This window comes from Diabrotica undecimpunctata, chromosome 8 (assembly GCF_040954645.1).
Source record: "Diabrotica undecimpunctata isolate CICGRU chromosome 8, icDiaUnde3, whole genome shotgun sequence".
In the NCBI taxonomy this organism is placed as follows: Eukaryota; Metazoa; Arthropoda; class Insecta; order Coleoptera; family Chrysomelidae; genus Diabrotica; species Diabrotica undecimpunctata.
Window position 1 is genome coordinate 45,767,253 of NC_092810.1, and position 21,117 is coordinate 45,788,369.

At 34.2% G+C, this 21,117-nt stretch overlaps 1 protein-coding gene across 1 annotated transcript in view; it reads left to right on the forward strand.

The window, feature by feature from the left end:
- The window catches only part of LOC140447506 (spatacsin), a 92,633-nt gene that overhangs the window by 26,477 nt on the left and 45,039 nt on the right, over positions 1-21,117 (forward strand). Inside the window, exon 7 of the mRNA XM_072540195.1 lies at positions 4,302-4,795. Coding sequence (XP_072396296.1) covers positions 4,302-4,795 — 494 coding nt within the window. The remainder of the gene's footprint in view (positions 1-4,301; positions 4,796-21,117) is intronic.

A 21,117-nucleotide genomic window follows, 5' to 3' on the forward strand; every position in this document is an offset into this window, starting at 1 on the left:
TACATATACAATCGTTTTAAATGTTGCGGCGACGTTGTCCGATATACAGATTGAACGAATTTAAAACGGAACATACGAAATCAATGTATTTCGGCTCAACTCCGCTCTAGGTGGTTGGCCAACAAAAGGTTGTCAAATAATTATATTATAAAAATACAATACTTCAGCGGGCTGCTGGATTCGAAACTCATTCAAGAACAAGTCAAAACTCCACCCAAATAGGTTGCCTAGAATCACTGAAAAAACTAGACTAAACAAGCAGTTATTATGCTGTCAAACCACTTATCGCTTCCTTATAGTCCAAGAGATAGAGTCGAAATTTTGAACTGATCAGTAATATGACATTTCTCTATTGGAATATATTCATTGTAACTGGGTTAAGACTTTGCCTTACAGGCGGACGCCCCTCGTGGTATAGGGGGTGGCTATACAGGGATGAAGTTGTCATTTTTTTCGGAAAAATTAACGATCGATAATATGGCTGAAAATTTGCCCAGAGTAAGATCTTGGTATAACTAGACGAAATCCCAAAGGGCGGACGCGAGAGTGGATACATAAGGGGTGGCGGACAGGGGTAAAATTGCAATTTTTTGGGGAAAAATTAACGATAAGTAATATGTCCGCCATTTTCATGGCTCATTATTTAGCCCCTAAAAACTCTAAATCCAAAAGGGCGGACAGCTGGGTTGGTACAGAGAGCCACAAAACGGGGTCAAATGTACCACTTGCCTGCGCATTTTAGGTCTCGGTAACAATTTTCAAACTGATTTTATTATGATATTTTTATACCGATTGATTTGAAAATTTGTATGCTCACTTCTGTTACTATTCTGAGAAGCGTCAAGTAGAGTTTTCCTCAAAATTTTTCAAAAAAATTTCCGTAAATGAAAATTTTCGTAATTTTTTGAGGTAAAATGTAATTTGTAGAATCCTTTCGATTTTCTGTAAGTTATACCATGATTTTTTTCCAAAAATTTTCAAACGATTTTTCCGATAAGAAAAAAAATTTAGAAAAACTTTTCTAAAACATTTGATAAAACTCTACGTCATCGTCTGAATCTTTTATAGAATATTTTGTAGTTTTAAAATGATATTATAATAATGTTTTTTTTTTCAAACTACAGTCATATTTACTTTACAAATCACATTTTTTTTCTTAAATATAAATATTTTACGAATTAATTTTTAATTGAATAAATGTTTGATATTTGATATTTTATTAAATTAAAGTAATTTTATAATGTTAACTATTAAATATTTTTGGTATAACAAATAGTAAGTTTACTTATTTTTTATTACAATAAAAAGGTTTTTAAATTTATATTGCATAAATAATGATTGTTCAGATATAAGAAAAATTTGATTTATTATTACATTAATAATCAAATACGAAATATATTATTTCTATTTATCAATAGGTAAAATTCAATTTGTAGAATTCCTTTAACATTTTACAAATAATTATTAATAAAAATCAATTTAATAGTGGAATTATCAATTTTTTAAGTTTTGAAATTTACTTTGTAGATATTTTCAATATTTTTTTTTAACTTTCAAATTGATTGAATTTTTTTTTCATTAGTTAATTATAATTTTATAAATTCTGTTTGGACATTAATTTTGCATCATTATTATTTTAACATATTAAAATAATAATGATGCGCGTTCATTTAGATCAGTAATTCTAGACGCATGAGCTAAATGTAATAAGTATCAAGATGCTTTTATCCAACTTGGTGAAACTGACTTCGATTGTAATGAAGTTTTTGAAACCTTAGAAACTTTCATATGTCACTTATATGGAACAGGACTGACGAGAACAATTCCAAAAAGAAAAGTAAACGATGTCAGATTTTCACTATTTAACCGGCAGTATAAGTTGCATGATGTGAATGAGCCTTTAAAAAAAAACTAAAAAATTTCGATGCTTCAAGCTTACCACCATGTCAAGATGAATTACACCAGCATCTACTGCGAGCTCATTATATTTCAAATATTTGGACAAATGCTCATAAAAAAGTACCAACAGAATTGATTGTTGAAGAACATGGTTGGGAGTTTGAAGATGAAACATATAAATTCAAATGGTTTAGTGGTCCTCAGATGCCAGAATCAGTTCGAGAAGTAGTGATTGAAAATGAAGCAGATAATGAAAGTGATATTATTGAAAGTGGAAGTGACGAAGATGATGACTTCAATGAGAGTGAGAAAAATGACGAAATTTTTAAAGTTTTTCTAAATTTTTTTTCTTATCGGAAAAATCGTTTGAAAATTTTTGGAAACAAATCATGGTATAACTTACAGAAAATCGAAAGGATTCTACAAATTAGATTTTACCTCAAAAAATTACGAAAATTTTCATTTACGGAAATTTTTTTGGAAAATTTTGAGGAAAACTCTACTTGACGCTTCTCAGAATAGTAACAGAAGTGAGCATACAAATTTTCAAATCAATCGGTATAAAAATATCATAATAAAATCAGTTTGAAAATTGTTACCGAGACCTAAAATGCGCCGGCAAGTGGTACATTTGACCCCGTTTTATGGCTCTCTGTACCAACCCAGCTGTCCGCCCTTTTGGATTTAGAGTTTTTAGGGGCTAAATAATGAGCCATGAAAATGGCGGACATATTACTTATCGTTAATTTTTCCCCAAAAAATTGCAACTTCACCCCTGTCCGCCACCCCTTATGTATCCACTCTCGCGTCCGCCCTTTGGGATTTCGTCTAGTTATACCAAGATCTTACTCTGGGCAAATTTTCAGCCATATTATCGATCGTTAATTTTTCCGAAAAAAATGACAACTTCATCCCTGTATAGCCACCCCCTGTACCACGAGGGGCGTCCGTCTGTAACGCAAAGTCTTAACCCAGTTACAATGAATATATTCCAATAGAGAAATGTCATATTACTGATCAGTTCAAAATTTTGGCTCTATCTCTGCGACTATTAGGCAAGCTCCTCTTTCCTTTAAAGGAGACAGATAGTTGAACGATATTTTATACAATGTCTATCACCGGGTATGGATTTATTTTTGTCCAAGTTTTATATTGGTCAACTATTTCAAATGCAGTTCAAACAGACATATATTAAATTGTATGTTCCGTTTTAAATTGGTTCAATCTGTATAGACTTCATGTTCTTCGATTTTCCAATTGTCCATCCTCAAAATTTCTCACACTCATGGCTTTACGAATTCCTTCGTTACAAGTTCTTTTTGGGTGTCCCCTTTTTTTGATGATGTGGTATCCAATTGAGTGTTTGATTAGGTAATCTGTTCTCGTTCATTCTCTGTACATGTCAGTACCAGATAAGTTGTTTCCTTTCGATGTCGTTGGACATCGAAACGTCCATGCTATCAACGTAGTTTTGTGATAATAAAACTACATTGATATTGTCTTTGAAATTAAATGGAGCCTATTGTATAACTAAATGTAACAAAGTAATTATTTAACTTTAATATTTTGGTTTTATTATAACACTAAAACGAGTATCAAGTTTAGACTAGTGGTAATTGAAAATAATGCAGTTATTGCAATTTCCTCCCCTGCGCATTAATTGCAATACTTTTCTGAATCTAAGTTTCCATTTGGCTGTACCTAGGTCAAATTAACCATAAATTCCTCAATTTTTATTCCAAATCCTTTGCTGATTTGCACTGATTTATTTAATAGAATTGATTTCTACTGATAATACCGCTTCACTTCAGCTAGTGCTGAAACGCTTCACTTCAGCTAGAGCTGAAAAGCTTCACTTTAATGGGATTTTCTCACAAGTGAGTGATCTCACAAACATTTTATTTAAGGGTTTACAGTGTACGGTGGAAGACATCTCATATATATATATATATATATATATATATATATATATATATATATATATATATATATATATATATATATCCCGGTATTTTTTATATCAACATTTTATTTAAGAGTTAGAGTTTGTGAGTTGTGTACGGTGGTAGAAACATTACGATGGTGTGATTTTGCCTAGTTCTAGAGGATAGAAGTTTGTCCTACTAGGATTTCAGAAGAGAATGTATTTTCAGTTTGCCTTTATAATAGTCTAATTTGTAAAAAACTGTTTACAAAGCATATTACTAATTAATAAAGAAACGATAACATTTAATTTTGCTGCTTTGCTAAATAAAAATAGGTCGTTTGCTCCAAAAGTTATCGACCCTAAAAATTATTAGATTTTAGAACTATTACTCGTACTTTGCTATTATCACTACCGGATGATGCAAGTGTACCAGAATATTTTATCTATAATATTTTAATTATAATAATCTTTTTAGCATAGAAAAATATCATCTTTTAAAACTAGCTCACCAATGGTCGAAGAAATACGACTTACCATCAAAACATTCTCTCGAACGGGACAAATGGTTAATGTATTTAAATTTGGAGGAAAAATGGCGTGCGTTTGATTGTACCCTTGACGAAGAATCTGCCCCAAATATTTTATACAAGGAAATGGTGGATTTATTATCACACATTCCCAAATATGATGGAGACATTTCATCTGACGCCTTAAATCTTTTAAGAAATATCATAAACGATGTCCTTGATAGTAGTAATTTGTGGCTAGCTCTTAAGTTGGAGAAGATATTTGGTTGTGATAATCCAAATTTAGACACTTTGAAGCTTTGTAATAGTTTAGCAGAAGGTAGCATTGCACCCCATCAACTTAACACTGATCAGAGGTTGTTGATTACAAAGGGAACTCATTATAGAAAATTTAGTCAGAGAAGGACGTTCCTATCTGCGAGATTATCTGGACTAAGCTCAGGTTTGTTTCGATTATTTTATAATACTTTTTGGTCGTTTAAATTAATTTGATGTTCAGTACCATACAGGGTGGTGAATCGTCAAACGGGCCATAGGAAACACAGTGGAAAATTCTAAATTGTTGAATTCCTGCTTCCCTAATTATTTTACACCAAAAGTCAAGAAAAACTATTTGTAGAGGACTGAAATATGTATCGAAAACAAATGTTAAAATTGTTCTACGAATTAAACGTATTCCAAAATTTTGCAAGAATATAATACATTTTTTAGGCCACCCCTTAAAGTCAGGCCACAAGCTGTGCAAAAATGTGTATGACATGTTGCGTTTGGTCATATTGGTGTTTCTGATATTTGACAATATTTGAATTGCCAAAATTTTTATTTTGTGATTTATTGTTTAAAAAACAATAAAATTGATTAAAAATGTATTCAGTTGAGGAGAAAGTAGCAATAATAAAAATGTTTTATTCAGGCAATAGTGCGCGAATTGTCGGTTCTTTATTTAGCGTATGATATCGCAATAAACCAATTAAAAGTCATTCAACAATTCAAAGGATTTTACAAAATTTTGAAAATACTGGGACCGTGATTTCTAATTGTACCTGTACAAACAATATTGCTGAGGTACCAAGAAATTTAGAAAATCAAAATTAAATAAATGTATTAACAGCAGTTGTAGAACATCCTAAAATAAGTTCTCGGACCATTGCAGACCAGTTTAATATTCATAATTCCACGGTCTTAAATATTTAGAAAATGAATAATTTCCGTTCATATAAATTTCAATGTCATCAAGAACTAAGAGAAGGAGATGTTGAGTGACGAGCGGAATTTTTGTTATGAAATTTTAGAGAGGGCTAACGCAGACAGACAATTTAAAAAAAAACATTTTGTTTAGTGATTAATGTACATTACATTCAATAATAAACCAAATGTTCAAAATTAAAGGATTTGGTCGACAGGAAAGCCTGAGGATATTATTGAAGGCCATACCCAATATCGTCGAAAAATAAATGTCTGGTTAGGAATATTTAAACACAATATTATTGGACCATTTTTCTATGAGGAAAATTTAAATTCAAAAAAGTTTTTAGACTTGCTACAAGAAGAGATTTTACCCAGACTTGCAGAAATAGCTCCAAATGAAGAAGAAATTTGGTTTCAAATAGTTAATTAAAAATGTAATTTTCATCACAATCACAACCAATAATTGTGGTTTAATTCCATAAAAACATAATATTTAGCTTAACCATACTACATTTATTGAGAAAATTTTGACTTTATGCATGATAATAACAAATATCAATTAAATGAACATGAATTAAAAATCGTAACAAATTACTTAACGGGAAATAGGAAATAATACTCTAGAATGGCCAACCTGCAGCCTTATCTGAATATCATCGAACATATTTTTGATAAACTTCATCGTAGGGTTAGAAGTCAAACAGGCCAGCCAGAAAGAAGAAGAAGCTTCGTGAAAAAGCATAGTTAATTAAAAATGTAATTTTCATCACAATCACAACCAATAATTGTGGTTTAATTCCATAAAAACATAATATTTAGCTTAACCATACTACATTTATTGAGACAATTTTGACTTTATGCATGATAATAACAAATATCAATTAAATGTACATGAATTAAAAATCGTAACAAATTACTTAACGGGAAATAGGAAATAATACTCTAGAATGGCCAACCTGCAGCCTTATCTGAATATCATCGAACATATTTTTGATAAACTTCATCGTAGGGTTAGAAGTCAAACAGGCCAGCCAGAAAGAAGAAGAAGCTTCGTGAAAAAGCATGTTTTTATTTAAAATTTGTTCCTTTTCCTCCTAAATCGTATGTAAACGGTTATTGATGTTTTAGGGCATAATATCCGATATAAGACAATGTTGTTCAAGTTCACCCTTAATTTTTGTTGTTTGTAATTCGTTTCGATATTACACTATTTTCTTTTGTAGCCTTCTAATTAAATAAATTATGCTAAAGAATCAAGCAGTAATGACCATTTTGTGTATTAAAAATAAAAAGATGTTGAGTATACAATATAAAATAGTGCATAAAACTTCTTATGAATTTTTATTTTTGGAAATTTATAGGGTGGCTACTTTTTTGCCGGTCAGTGTAGTTTCAGAACATTGATTTACATTTATATTTATACAGTAGTATACAGTATTTACAGAAAATACGTAACTTAATGTCTTAATGCTATTGCAGTCTAGTAGCCTCTTCTACAGAAGCTTAATAAACTAAAAGTCTATCAAGATACTATAAGAGCAGGTAATTTCAAAACTATAGTGGATTTGCAAAAAATGCCAACTTACGCCAAAAATCAATTGCCGACTATATTTTCAGAATACAAAAATCAAAACTGATGATTCAAATCACCACACAGCTGTATACTAAAACGTGGTTCTAATTGTGGATTTTATCACGACTATTGAATTAAAAGTATGAATACTGCTTATATAAATATTATAGAAGAATCTGTAATTGTTTTGGTTTGGCATTATTATATGGGACTTAACCACAATTGATTGTAATGACAAATAAATTTTACATATTTATGTTTTAATCTTTCGATCTTTACTGTAAACATTTTTGAATTTCTAATTACAATTTCTAGAAATTTCTAATTTCTCGTTGGTTTGACTAGAAGTTTCATCAATTTTACGGGACATTTCCCTGATTATTTTCATAAGTACTCATCTGCTGATTGGAATTTGACTGTCGTTATGTTGTCTCCATTCTCGATTATATCGTTCTTGATCTTTTTCAAACTACTAGAACCTTCCGCTGGTCACGCAACTTCTTTACTATAAAATGTTTTAGCAACATCGTTGATCTGAGAGTCGCAAATTTTTAAAATAAGTCATAAATAGTCTGTACCGAAAATAAAAAAAAAATATTTTTTTCAAAAAAGACAAGGTTTTTTTAACTTGGCTAAAGTGCTAATCTGACCCAAGAACCTTCCTCCTTTTTCCGGGCTTAGGACCGGCAACAAGATCATTGAGGTAGTATGTCAATGATCCTGTAGGCGGAGTTAAAAAACCTGGACTTACCGAGATACAAAACTACTTCGCTAAAATTAAAATTTTCAACAAAAAATAAAATGTCGTTAAAAAACTCAAAAATTAACAGAGCTTTATAAACCTGTCTATATGTTTAATTTATTCAAACAGACAAATTCCGCAGTACTTTTTCAACACGCCAACGTATTAACATTATAAAGGCTGATCTACGATATAAAAGATCTAAGTGAAATTAAACGCCTCTATAAAAAACGAAAAAAAAAAGTGTTGAAATTGCTAACTTGCTCCTCAATAAACTTCCAATATATTATATTAAACGTAACAACGTGACTAAAACATAACGAATGACAGCACAAAAGACATATCAAAGATATAAGGTAAAAGTAGAACTGACAATTAACAAACAAGATAAGAAATTCACATATTTAGAAGACTTAGAATAAATTGGTAAAAATTTTAGAAAACTTTATTTTTTTCGGAAATGAAAGACACTACACAAAGAGCCGAGATAACTGATATTCCAGAAGAAAGATTCAGTGTTTTTACCAGGCCTAAAATAAGGTTATACAAAATCAGAGAAGTATGTTTTAAAAACAAGCGACAATAATGTTATGCACTAGCTCTAATACCACTCAATAAAACTACCAAATATTTCATCATAATAATTTCTAATATTCTAACATAACAAAACACAATACATTTTAATTTCCATGTATTATATATTATTTTCAACTTTATCTATCTTGAGATAGAAGATTTTATTTTTCTCGAAAATGAAAAAGATACTACACAAAGAGCCGAGATAACTGATATTCCAAAAGAAAGATTCAGTGTTTTCACCAGTCTTAGGTTTCTACGGAAACATTTAGGCGTCGAATGTCGCTATGGACCGAGCGCCGGCGACTAGCTTACCTCTGAAGGTTTTTTCTAGAATACCATTTACCAGCTGTCTGTAAGCATCTATAGGGTCAGATTTTTAATCTAGGAAGAAGGACAAATTGAAACTTGTTTTATTTAATATTACTAATGACGAAATAATAAGAAAATGCCTAAAATAAGGTTATAAAAAATCAGTAAGATGTAAATTGGAGCGGGGTGGTCAAATAGTACAAGTGATGGAGTTTAAATATCTAGGCATCACATTATCTAGCTACGGAAAGCTCGAAACCGAAGTGGAAGATCAAGTAAATATAGCAGACCGAGCCGCAGGCTGCCGAAATGAAACAATATGGAGAAATAAAAATATCGGGAAAGAAACGAAAGGCAGAATTTACAAAACAGTCATCAGACCAATAATGACATACGCGGCAGAAACAAGACCTGCCACAAAGAGAACAAAAAGGATGTTAAAAACAGCAGAGATGAAAACAATTAGAAAAATTGATGGTAAGACACTATGGGACAGATATACGACGTAGAAGCAAGGTGGCGAACATCACAAACTGGGTAAGAAATAGAAGAGTAGAATGAAACGATCATATAAGCCGAATGACAACAAATAGAGTAGTAAAGACGGCAAGAGACAGTTCCCCAATAGGAAGACGATCAGTAGGAAGACCACGAAAACGATGGAATGACAACTTACTGGGGGCACATTGAAAAACAGACAGAGTTATGTCTATATAAAAACAAAGAAGAGGAAGAGAAGAAGAACAAAACACAAAACCTTTTAATTTCCATGTATTATTTTCAACTTTATCTTGAGATAGAAGATTTTATTTTTCTCGAAAATGAAAAAGACACTACACAAAGAGCCGAGATAACTGATATTCCAAAAGAAAGATTCAGTGTTTTCACCAGTCTTAGGTTTCTACGGAAACATTTAGGCGTCGAATGTCGCTATGGACCGAGCGCCGGCGACTGGCTTACCTCTGAAGGTTTTTTCTAGAATACCATTTACCAGCTGTCTGTAAGCATCTATAGGGTCAGATTTTTAATCTAGGAAGAAGGACAAAACCTTTTAATTTCCATGTATTATTTTCAACTTTATCTTGAGATAGAAGATTTTATTTTTCTCGAAAATGAAAAAGACACTACACAAAGAGCCGAGATAACTGATATTCCAAAAGAAAGATTCAGTGTTTTCACCAGTCTTAGGTTTCTACGGAAACATTTAGGCGTCGAATGTCGCTATGGACCGAGCGCCGGCGACTAGCTTACCTCTGAAGGTTTTTTCTAGAATACCATTTACCAGCTGTCTGTAAGCATCTATAGGGTCAGATTTTTAATCTAGGAAGAAGGACAAATTGAAACTTGTTTTATTTAATATTACTAATGACGAAATAATAAGAAAATGCCTAAAATAAGGTTATAAAAAATCAGTAAGATGTAAATTGGAGCGGGGTGGTCAAATAGTACAAGTGATGGAGTTTAAATATCTAGGCATCACATTATCTAGCTACGGAAAGCTCGAAACCGAAGTGGAAGATCAAGTAAATATAGCAGACCGAGCCGCAGGCTGCCGAAATGAAACAATATGGAGAAATAAAAATATCGGGAAAGAAACGAAAGGCAGAATTTACAAAACAGTCATCAGACCAATAATGACATACGCGGAAGAAACAAGACCTGACACAAAGAGAAAAAAAAGGATGTTAGAAACAGCAGAGATGAAAACACTTAGAAAAATTGATGGTAAGACACTATGGGGCAGATATACGACGTAGAAGCAAGGTGGCGAACATCACAAACTGGGTAAGAAATAGAAGAGTAGAATGAAACGATCATATAAGCCGAATGACAACAAATAGAGTAGTAAAGACGGCAAGAGACAGTTCCCCAATAGGAAGACGATCAGTAGGAAGACCACGAAAACGATGGAATGACAACTTACTGGGGGCACATTGAAAAACAGACAGAGTTATGTCTATATAAAAACAAAGAAGAGGAAGAGAAGAAGAACAAAACACAAAACCTTTTAATTTCCATGTATTATTTTCAACTTTATCTTGAGATAGAAGATTTTATTTTTCTCGAAAATGAAAAAGACACTACACAAAGAGCCGAGATAACTGATATTCCAAAAGAAAGATTCAGTGTTTTCACCAGTCTTAGGTTTCTACGGAAACATTTAGGCGTCGAATGTCGCTATGGACCGAGCGCCGGCGACTGGCTTACCTCTGAAGGTTTTTTCTAGAATACCATTTACCAGCTGTCTGTAAGCATCTATAGGGTCAGATTTTTAATCTAGGAAGAAGGACAAAACCTTTTAATTTCCATGTATTATTTTCAACTTTATCTTGAGATAGAAGATTTTATTTTTCTCGAAAATGAAAAAGACACTACACAAAGAGCCGAGATAACTGATATTCCAAAAGAAAGATTCAGTGTTTTCACCAGTCTTAGGTTTCTACGGAAACATTTAGGCGTCGAATGTCGCTATGGACCGAGCGCCGGCGACTGGCTTACCTCTGAAGGTTTTTTCTAGAATACCATTTACCAGCTGTCTGTAAGCATCTATAGGGTCAGATTTTTAATCTAGGAAGAAGGACAAAACCTTTTAATTTCCATGTATTATTTTCAACTTTATCTTGAGATAGAAGATTTTATTTTTCTCGAAAATGAAAAAGACACTACACAAAGAGCCGAGATAACTGATATTCCAAAAGAAAGATTCAGTGTTTTCACCAGTCTTAGGTTTCTACGGAAACATTTAGGCGTCGAATGTCGCTATGGACCGAGCGCCGGCGACTGGCTTACCTCTGAAGGTTTTTTCTAGAATACCATTTACCAGCTGTCTGTAAGCATCTATAGGGTCAGATTTTTAATCTAGGAAGAAGGACAAAACCTTTTAATTTCCATGTATTATTTTCAACTTTATCTTGAGATAGAAGATTTTATTTTTCTCGAAAATGAAAAAGACACTACACAAAGAGCCGAGATAACTGATATTCCAAAAGAAAGATTCAGTGTTTTCACCAGTCTTAGGTTTCTACGGAAACATTTAGGCGTCGAATGTCGCTATGGACCGAGCGCCGGCGACTGGCTTACCTCTGAAGGTTTTTTCTAGAATACCATTTACCAGCTGTCTGTAAGCTTCTATAGGGTCAGATTTTTAATCTAGGAAGAAGGACAAAACCTTTTAATTTCCATGTATTATTTTCAACTTTATCTTGAGATAGAAGATTTTATTTTTCTCGAAAATGAAAAAGACACTACACAAAGAGCCGAGATAACTGATATTCCAAAAGAAAGATTCAGTGTTTTCACCAGTCTTAGGTTTCTACGGAAACATTTAGGCGTCGAATGTCGCTATGGACCGAGCGCCGGCGACTAGCTTACCTCTGAAGGTTTTTTCTAGAATACCATTTACCAGCTGTCTGTAAGCATCTATAGGGTCAGATTTTTAATCTAGGAAGAAGGACAAATTGAAACTTGTTTTATTTAATATTACTAATGACGAAATAATAAGAAAATGCCTAAAATAAGGTTATAAAAAATCAGTAAGATGTAAATTGGAGCGGGGTGGTCAAATAGTACAAGTGATGGAGTTTAAATATCTAGGCATCACATTATCTAGCTACGGAAAGCTCGAAACCGAAGTGGAAGATCAAGTAAATATAGCAGACCGAGCCGCAGGCTGCCGAAATGAAACAATATGGAGAAATAAAAATATCGGGAAAGAAACGAAAGGCAGAATTTACAAAACAGTCATCAGACCAATAATGACATACGCGGCAGAAACAAGACCTGCCACAAAGAGAACAAAAAGGATGTTAGAAACAGCAGAGATGAAAACACTTAGAAAAATTGATGGTAAGACACTATGGGGCAGATATACGACGTAGAAGCAAGGTGGCGAACATCACAAACTGGGTAAGAAATAGAAGAGTAGAATGAAACGATCATATAAGCCGAATGACAACAAATAGAGTAGTAAAGACGGCAAGAGACAGTTCCCCAATAGGAAGACGATCAGTAGGAAGACCACGAAAACGATGGAATGACAACTTACTGGGGGCACATTGAAAAACAGACAGAGTTATGTCTATATAAAAACAAAGAAGAGGAAGAGAAGAAGAACAAAACACAAAACCTTTTAATTTCCATGTATTATTTTCAACTTTATCTTGAGATAGAAGATTTTATTTTTCTCGAAAATGAAAAAGACACTACACAAAGAGCCGAGATAACTGATATTCCAAAAGAAAGATTCAGTGTTTTCACCAGTCTTAGGTTTCTACTGAAACATTTAGGCGTCGAATGTCGCTATGGACCGAGCGCCGGCGACTGGCTTACCTCTGAAGGTTTTTTCTAGAATACCATTTACCAGCTGTCTGTAAGCATCTATAGGGTCAGATTTTTAATCTAGGAAGAAGGACAAAACCTTTTAATTTCCATGTATTATTTTCAACTTTATCTTGAGATAGAAGATTTTATTTTTCTCGAAAATGAAAAAGACACTACACAAAGAGCCGAGATAACTGATATTCCAAAAGAAAGATTCAGTGTTTTCACCAGTCTTAGGTTTCTACGGAAACATTTAGGCGTCGAATGTCGCTATGGACCGAGCGCCGGCGACTGGCTTACCTCTGAAGGTTTTTTCTAGAATACCATTTACCAGCTGTCTGTAAGCATCTATAGGGTCAGATTTTTAATCTAGGAAGAAGGACAAAACCTTTTAATTTCCATGTATTATTTTCAACTTTATCTTGAGATAGAAGATTTTATTTTTCTCGAAAATGAAAAAGACACTACACAAAGAGCCGAGATAACTGATATTCCAAAAGAAAGATTCAGTGTTTTCACCAGTCTTAGGTTTCTACTGAAACATTTAGGCGTCGAATGTCGCTATGGACCGAGCGCCGGCGACTAGCTTACTTTTGAAGGTTTTTTCTAGAATACCATTTACCAGCTGTCTGTAAGCATCTATAGGGTCAGATTTTTAATCTAGGAAGAAGGACAAATTGAAACTTGTTTTATTTAATATTACTAATGACGAAATAATAAGGAAATGCCTAAAATAAGGTTATAAAAAAACAGTAAGATGTAAATTGGAGCGGGGTGGTCAAATAGTACAAGTGATGGAGTTTAAATATCTAGGCATTACATTATCTAGCTACGGAAAGCTCGAAACCGAAGTGGAAGATCAAGTAAATATAGCAAACCGAGCCGCAGGCTGCCGAAATGAAACAATATGGAGAAATAAAAATATCGGGAAAGAAACGAAAGGCAGAATTTACAAAACAGTCATCAGACCAATAATGACATACGCGGCAGAAACAAGACCTGCCACAAAGAGAACAAAAAGGATGTTAAAAACAGCAGAGATGAAAACAATTAGAAAAATTGATGGTAAGACACTATGGGACAGATATACGACGTAGAAGCAAGGTGGCGAACATCACAAACTGGGTAAGAAATAGAAGAGTAGAATGAAACGATCATATAAGCCGAATGACAACAAATAGAGTAGTAAAGACGGCAAGAGACAGTTCCCCAATAGGAAGACGATCAGTAGGAAGACCACGAAAACGATGGAATGACAACTTACTGGGGGCACATTGAAAAACAGACAGAGTTATGTCTATATAAAAAGAAGAAGAGGAAGAGAAGAAGAACAAAACACAAAACTTTAATTTCCATGTATTATTTTCAACTTTATCTTGAGATAGAAGATTTTATTTTTCTCGAAAATGAAAAAGACACTACACAAAGAGCCGAGATAACTGATATTCCAAAAGAAAGATTCAGTGTTTTCACCAGTCTTAGGTTTCTACTGAAACATTTAGGCGTCGAATGTCGCTATGGACCGAGCGCCGGCGACTGGCTTACCTCTGAAGGTTTTTTCTAGAATACCATTTACCAGCTGTCTGTAAGCATCTATAGGGTCAGATTTTTAATCTAGGAAGAAGGACAAATTGAAACTTGTTTTATTTAATATTACTAATGACGAAATAATAAGAAAATGCCTAAAATAAGGTTATAAAAAATCAGTAAGATGTAAATTGGAGCGGGGTGGTCAAATAGTACAAGTGATGGAGTTTAAATATCTAGGCATCACATTATCTAGCTACGGAAAGCTCGAAACCGAAGTGGAAGATCAAGTAAATATAGCAGACCGAGCCGCAGGCTGCCGAAATGAAACAATATGGAGAAATAAAAATATCGGGAAAGAAACGAAAGGCAGAATTTACAAAACAGTCATCAGACCAATAATGACATACGCGGCAGAAACAAGACCTGCCACAAAGAGAACAAAAAGGATGTTAAAAACAGCAGAGATGAAAACAATTAGAAAAATTGATGGTAAGACACTATGGGACAGATATACGACGTAGAAGCAAGGTGGCGAACATCACAAACTGGGTAAGAAATAGAAGAGTAGAATGAAACGATCATATAAGCCGAATGACAACAAATAGAGTAGTAAAGACGGCAAGAGACAGTTCCCCAATAGGAAGACGATCAGTAGGAAGACCACGAAAACGATGGAATGACAACTTACTGGGGGCACATTGAAAAACAGACAGAGTTATGTCTATATAAAAAGAAGAAGAGGAAGAGAAGAAGAACAAAACACAAAACCTTTTAATTTCCATGTATTATTTTCAACTTTATCTTGAGATAGAAGATTTTATTTTTCTCGAAAATGAAAAAGACACTACACAAAGAGCCGAGATAACTGATATTCCAAAAGAAAGATTCAGTGTTTTCACCAGTCTTAGGTTTCTACTGAAACATTTAGGCGTCGAATGTCGCTATGGACCGAGCGCCGGCGACTAGCTTACCTCTGAAGGTTTTTTCTAGAATACCATTTACCAGCTGTCTGTAAGCATCTATAGGGTCAGATTTTTAATCTAGGAAGAAGGACAAATTGAAACTTGTTTTATTTAATATTACTAATGACGAAATAATAAGAAAATGCCTAAAATAAGGTTATAAAAAATCAGTAAGATGTAAATTGGAGCGGGGTGGTCAAATAGTACAAGTGATGGAGTTTAAATATCTAGGCATCACATTATCTAGCTACGGAAAGCTCGAAACCGAAGTGGAAGATCAAGTAAATATAGCAGACCGAGCCGCAGGCTGCCGAAATGAAACAATATGGAGAAATAAAAATATCGGGAAAGAAACGAAAGGCAGAATTTACAAAACAGTCATCAGACCAATAATGACATACGCGGCAGAAACAAGACCTGCCACAAAGAGAACAAAAAGGATGTTAAAAACAGCAGAGATGAAAACAATTAGAAAAATTGATGGTAAGACACTATGGGACAGATATACGACGTAGAAGCAAGGTGGCGAACATCACAAACTGGGTAAGAAATAGAAGAGTAGAATGAAACGATCATATAAGCCGAATGACAACAAATAGAGTAGTAAAGACGGCAAGAGACAGTTCCCCAATAGGAAGACGATCAGTAGGAAGACCACGAAAACGATGGAATGACAACTTACTGGGGGCACATTGAAAAACAGACAGAGTTATGTCTATATAAAAAGAAGAAGAGGAAGAGAAGAAGAACAAAACACAAAACTTTAATTTCCATGTATTATTTTCAACTTTATCTTGAGATAGAAGATTTTATTTTTCTCGAAAATGAAAAAGACACTACACAAAGAGCCGAGATAACTGATATTCCAAAAGAAAGATTCAGTGTTTTCACCAGTCTTAGGTTTCTACTGAAACATTTAGGCGTCGAATGTCGCTATGGACCGAGCGCCGGCGACTGGCTTACCTCTGAAGGTTTTTTCTAGAATACCATTTACCAGCTGTCTGTAAGCATCTATAGGGTCAGATTTTTAATCTAGGAAGAAGGACAAATTGAAACTTGTTTTATTTAATATTACTAATGACGAAATAATAAGAAAATGCCTAAAATAAGGTTATAAAAAATCAGTAAGATGTAAATTGGAGCGGGGTGGTCAAATAGTACAAGTGATGGAGTTTAAATATCTAGGCATCACATTATCTAGCTACGGAAAGCTCGAAACCGAAGTGGAAGATCAAGTAAATATAGCAGACCGAGCCGCAGGCTGCCGAAATGAAACAATATGGAGAAATAAAAATATCGGGAAAGAAACGAAAGGCAGAATTTACAAAACAGTCATCAGACCAATAATGACATACGCGGCAGAAACAAGACCTGCCACAAAGAGAACAAAAAGGATGTTAAAAACAGCAGAGATGAAAACAATTAGAAAAATTGATGGTATGACACTATGGGACAGATATACGACGTAGAAGCAAGGTGGCGAACATCACAAACTGGGTAAGAAATAGAAGAGTAGAATGAAACGATCATATAAGCCGAATGACAACAAATAGAGTAGTAAAGACGGCAAGAGACAGTTCCCCAATAGGAAGACGATCAGTAGGAAGACCACGAAAACGATGGAATGACAACTTACTGGGGGCACATTGAAAAACAGACAGAGTTATGTCTATATAAAAACAAAGAAGAGGAAGAGAAGAAGAACAAAACACAAAACCTTTTAATTTCCATGTATTATTTTCAACTTTATCTTGAGATAGAAGATTTTATTTTTCTCGAAAATGAAAAAGACACTACACAAAGAGCCGAGATAACTGATATTCCAAAAGAAAGATTCAGTGTTTTCACCAGTCTTAGGTTTCTACGGAAACATTTAGGCGTCGAATGTCGCTATGGACCGAGCGCCGGCGACTAGCTTACCTCTGAAGGTTTTTTCTAGAATACCATTTACCAGCTGTCTGTAAGCATCTATAGGGTCAGATTTTTAATCTAGGAAGAAGGACAAATTGAAACTTGTTTTATTTAATATTACTAATGACGAAATAATAAGAAAATGCCTAAAATAAGGTTATAAAAAATCAGTAAGATGTAAATTGGAGCGGGGTGGTCAAATAGTACAAGTGATGGAGTTTAAATATCTAGGCATCACATTATCTAGCTACGGAAAGCTCGAAACCGAAGTGGAAGATCAAGTAAATATAGCAGACCGAGCCGCAGGCTGCCGAAATGAAACAATATGGAGAAATAAAAATATCGGGAAAGAAACGAAAGGCAGAATTTACAAAACAGTCATCAGACCAATAATGACATACGCGGCAGAAACAAGACCTGCCACAAAGAGAACAAAAAGGATGTTAAAAACAGCAGAGATGAAAACAATTAGAAAAATTGATGGTATGACACTATGGGACAGATATACGACGTAGAAGCAAGGTGGCGAACATCACAAACTGGGTAAGAAATAGAAGAGTAGAATGAAACGATCATATAAGCCGAATGACAACAAATAGAGTAGTAAAGACGGCAAGAGACAGTTCCCCAATAGGAAGACGATCAGTAGGAAGACCACGAAAACGATGGAATGACAACTTACTGGGGGCACATTGAAAAACAGACAGAGTTATGTCTATATAAAAAGAAGAAGAGGAAGAGAAGAAGAACAAAACACAAAACTTTAATTTCCATGTATTATTTTCAACTTTATCTTGAGATAGAAGATTTTATTTTTCTCGAAAATGAAAAAGACACTACACAAAGAGCCGAGATAACTGATATTCCAAAAGAAAGATTCAGTGTTTTCACCAGTCTTAGGTTTCTACTGAAACATTTAGGCGTCGAATGTCGCTATGGACCGAGCGCCGGCGACTGGCTTACCTCTGAAGGTTTTTTCTAGAATACCATTTACCAGCTGTCTGTAAGCATCTATAGGGTCAGATTTTTAATCTAGGAAGAAGGACAAATTGAAACTTGTTTTATTTAATATTACTAATGACGAAATAATAAGAAAATGCCTAAAATAAGGTTATAAAAAATCAGTAAGATGTAAATTGGAGCGGGGTGGTCAAATAGTACAAGTGATGGAGTTTAAATATCTAGGCATCACATTATCTAGCTACGGAAAGCTCGAAACCGAAGTGGAAGATCAAGTAAATATAGCAGACCGAGCCGCAGGCTGCCGAAATGAAACAATATGGAGAAATAAAAATATCGGGAAAGAAACGAAAGGCAGAATTTACAAAACAGTCATCAGACCAATAATGACATACGCGGCAGAAACAAGACCTGCCACAAAGAGAACAAAAAGGATGTTAAAAACAGCAGAGATGAAAACAATTAGAAAAATTGATGGTATGACACTATGGGACAGATATACGACGTAGAAGCAAGGTGGCGAACATCACAAACTGGGTAAGAAATAGAAGAGTAGAATGAAACGATCATATAAGCCGAATGACAACAAATAGAGTAGTAAAGACGGCAAGAGACAGTTCCCCAATAGGAAGACGATCAGTAGGAAGACCACGAAAACGATGGAATGACAACTTACTGGGGGCACATTGAAAAACAGACAGAGTTATGTCTATATAAAAAGAAGAAGAGGAAGAGAAGAAGAACAAAACACAAAACTTTAATTTCCATGTATTATTTTCAACTTTATCTTGAGATAGAAGATTTTATTTTTCTCGAAAATGAAAAAGACACTACACAAAGAGCCGAGATAACTGATATTCCAAAAGAAAGATTCAGTGTTTTCACCAGTCTTAGGTTTCTACTGAAACATTTAGGCGTCGAATGTCGCTATGGACCGAGCGCCGGCGACTGGCTTACCTCTGAAGGTTTTTTCTAGAATACCATTTACCAGCTGTCTGTAAGCATCTATAGGGTCAGATTTTTAATCTAGGAAGAAGGACAAATTGAAACTTGTTTTATTTAATATTACTAATGACGAAATAATAAGAAAATGCCTAAAATAAGGTTATAAAAAATCAGTAAGATGTAAATTGGAGCGGGGTGGTCAAATAGTACAAGTGATGGAGTTTAAATATCTAGGCATCACATTATCTAGCTACGGAAAGCTCGAAACCGAAGTGGAAGATCAAGTAAATATAGCAGACCGAGCCGCAGGCTGCCGAAATGAAACAATATGGAGAAATAAAAATATCGGGAAAGAAACGAAAGGCAGAATTTACAAAACAGTCATCAGACCAATAATGACATACGCGGCAGAAACAAGACCTGCCACAAAGAGAACAAAAAGGATGTTAAAAACAGCAGAGATGAAAACAATTAGAAAAATTGATGGTATGACACTATGGGACAGATATACGACGTAGAAGCAAGGTGGCGAACATCACAAACTGGGTAAGAAATAGAAGAGTAGAATGAAACGATCATATAAGCCGAATGACAACAAATAGAGTAGTAAAGACGGCAAGAGACAGTTCCCCAATAGGAAGACGATCAGTAGGAAGACCACGAAAACGATGGAATGACAACTTACTGGGGGCACATTGAAAAACAGACAGAGTTATGTCTATATAAAAAGAAGAAGAGGAAGAGAAGAAGAACAAAACACAAAACCTTTTAATTTCCATGTATTATTTTCAACTTTATCTTGAGATAGAAGATTTTATTTTTCTCGAAAATGAAAAAGACACTACACAAAGAGCCGAGATAACTGATATTCCAAAAGAAAGATTCAGTGTTTTCACCAGTCTTAGGTTTCTACTGAAACATTTAGGCGTCGAATGTCGCTATGGACCGAGCGCCGGCGACTAGCTTACCTCTGAAGGTTTTTTCTAGAATACCATTTACCAGCTGTCTGTAAGCATCTATAGGGTCAGATTTTTAATCTAGGAAGAAGGACAAATTGAAACTTGTTTTATTTAATATTACTAATGACGAAATAATAAGAAAATGCCTAAAATAAGGTTATAAAAAATCAGTAAGATGTAAATTGGAGCGGGGTGGTCAAATAGTACAAGTGATGGAGTTTAAATATCTAGGCATCACATTATCTAGCTACGGAAAGCTCGAAACCGAAGTGGAAGATCAAGTAAATATAGCAGACCGAGCCGCAGGCTGCCGAAATGAAACAATATGGAGAAATAAAAATATCGGGAAAGAAACGAAAGGCAGAATTTACAAAACAGTCATCAGACCAATAATGACATACGCGGCAGAAACAAGACCTGCCACAAAGAGAACAAAAAGGATGTTAAAAACAGCAGAGATGAAAACAATTAGAAAAATTGATGGTAAGACACTATGGGACAGATATACGACGTAGAAGCAAGGTGGCGAACATCACAAACTGGGTAAGAAATAGAAGAGTAGAATGAAACGATCATATAAGCCGAATGACAACAAATAGAGTAGTAAAGACGGCAAGAGACAGTTCCCCAATAGGAAGACGATCAGTAGGAAGACCACGAAAACGATGGAATGACAACTTACTGGGGGCACATTGAAAAACAGACAGAGTTATGTCTATATAAAAAGAAGAAGAGGAAGAGAAGAAGAACAAAACACAAAACTTTAATTTCCATGTATTATTTTCA